Raw genomic sequence first — 582 nt, forward strand, 5'->3', positions numbered from 1 at the left:
TAAATTTGCCAGCACCCGCTCAAGGAGCCATTGCTGCAACTGGATGTCATCAGTGAGAAGGTTGACAGTTGTTCCGATTGACGTGGGCACCTTCGAGCGGCGCACCTTGCCTTTCCGCACCTCCGTAAGGTACGTAAATTCGGTTGACGTACTTCTGGACTCTGAAGAAGAAATTGACTGAACGGCCACGCGAAGACTCCCGTCGTCTTCTCCGACAGCTAAAGCCTGGGTGGAGAGCTCAAATGAGAACTTGTCCAATTCCTCCCAGTAATTAGGCGACGTAAAGGTTAATGGATGTGAGATGGTCCCAGCCAACTGACGTCGAGCCTGACGCTTGCGTGGAGGCGATGCAAACGCCAAATGGAACGATTGCTCAGCGACGTTTTCTCTAACCTCTCCAATAGATGTTGACGCGTTGCCCGCGTGCGAATCGGTAGTAGCCACCATCGAAGTGCTCGCCATGCGTTCGGATATCGCCGACGCCGAACTCGACGAATCCACTGCACTTCGACACCGCTTCTCGGCTCGGGGAGCGGGTGTTACCGCGCCACCTCCCTGAACACTGTGGGTTGGAAGGCTGAA

At 54.8% G+C, this 582-nt stretch overlaps 1 protein-coding gene across 1 annotated transcript in view; it reads right to left on the reverse strand.

The window, feature by feature from the left end:
- Positions 1–49: 49 nt before the first annotated feature.
- The window catches only part of PHALS_00817 (uncharacterized protein), a gene marked incomplete at both ends in the record, with an annotated part of 928 nt that continues 395 nt past the window's right edge, over positions 50–582 (reverse strand). Inside the window, 2 exons of the mRNA XM_024730556.1 lie at positions 50–90; positions 153–555. Of these exons, the coding sequence (XP_024580822.1) occupies positions 50–90; positions 153–555 (444 nt within the window). The remainder of the gene's footprint in view (positions 91–152; positions 556–582) is intronic.

This window comes from Plasmopara halstedii, assembly GCF_900000015.1.
Source record: "Plasmopara halstedii genome assembly, contig: Scaffold_1211, whole genome shotgun sequence".
Lineage (NCBI taxonomy): Eukaryota > Oomycota > Peronosporomycetes > Peronosporales > Peronosporaceae > Plasmopara > Plasmopara halstedii.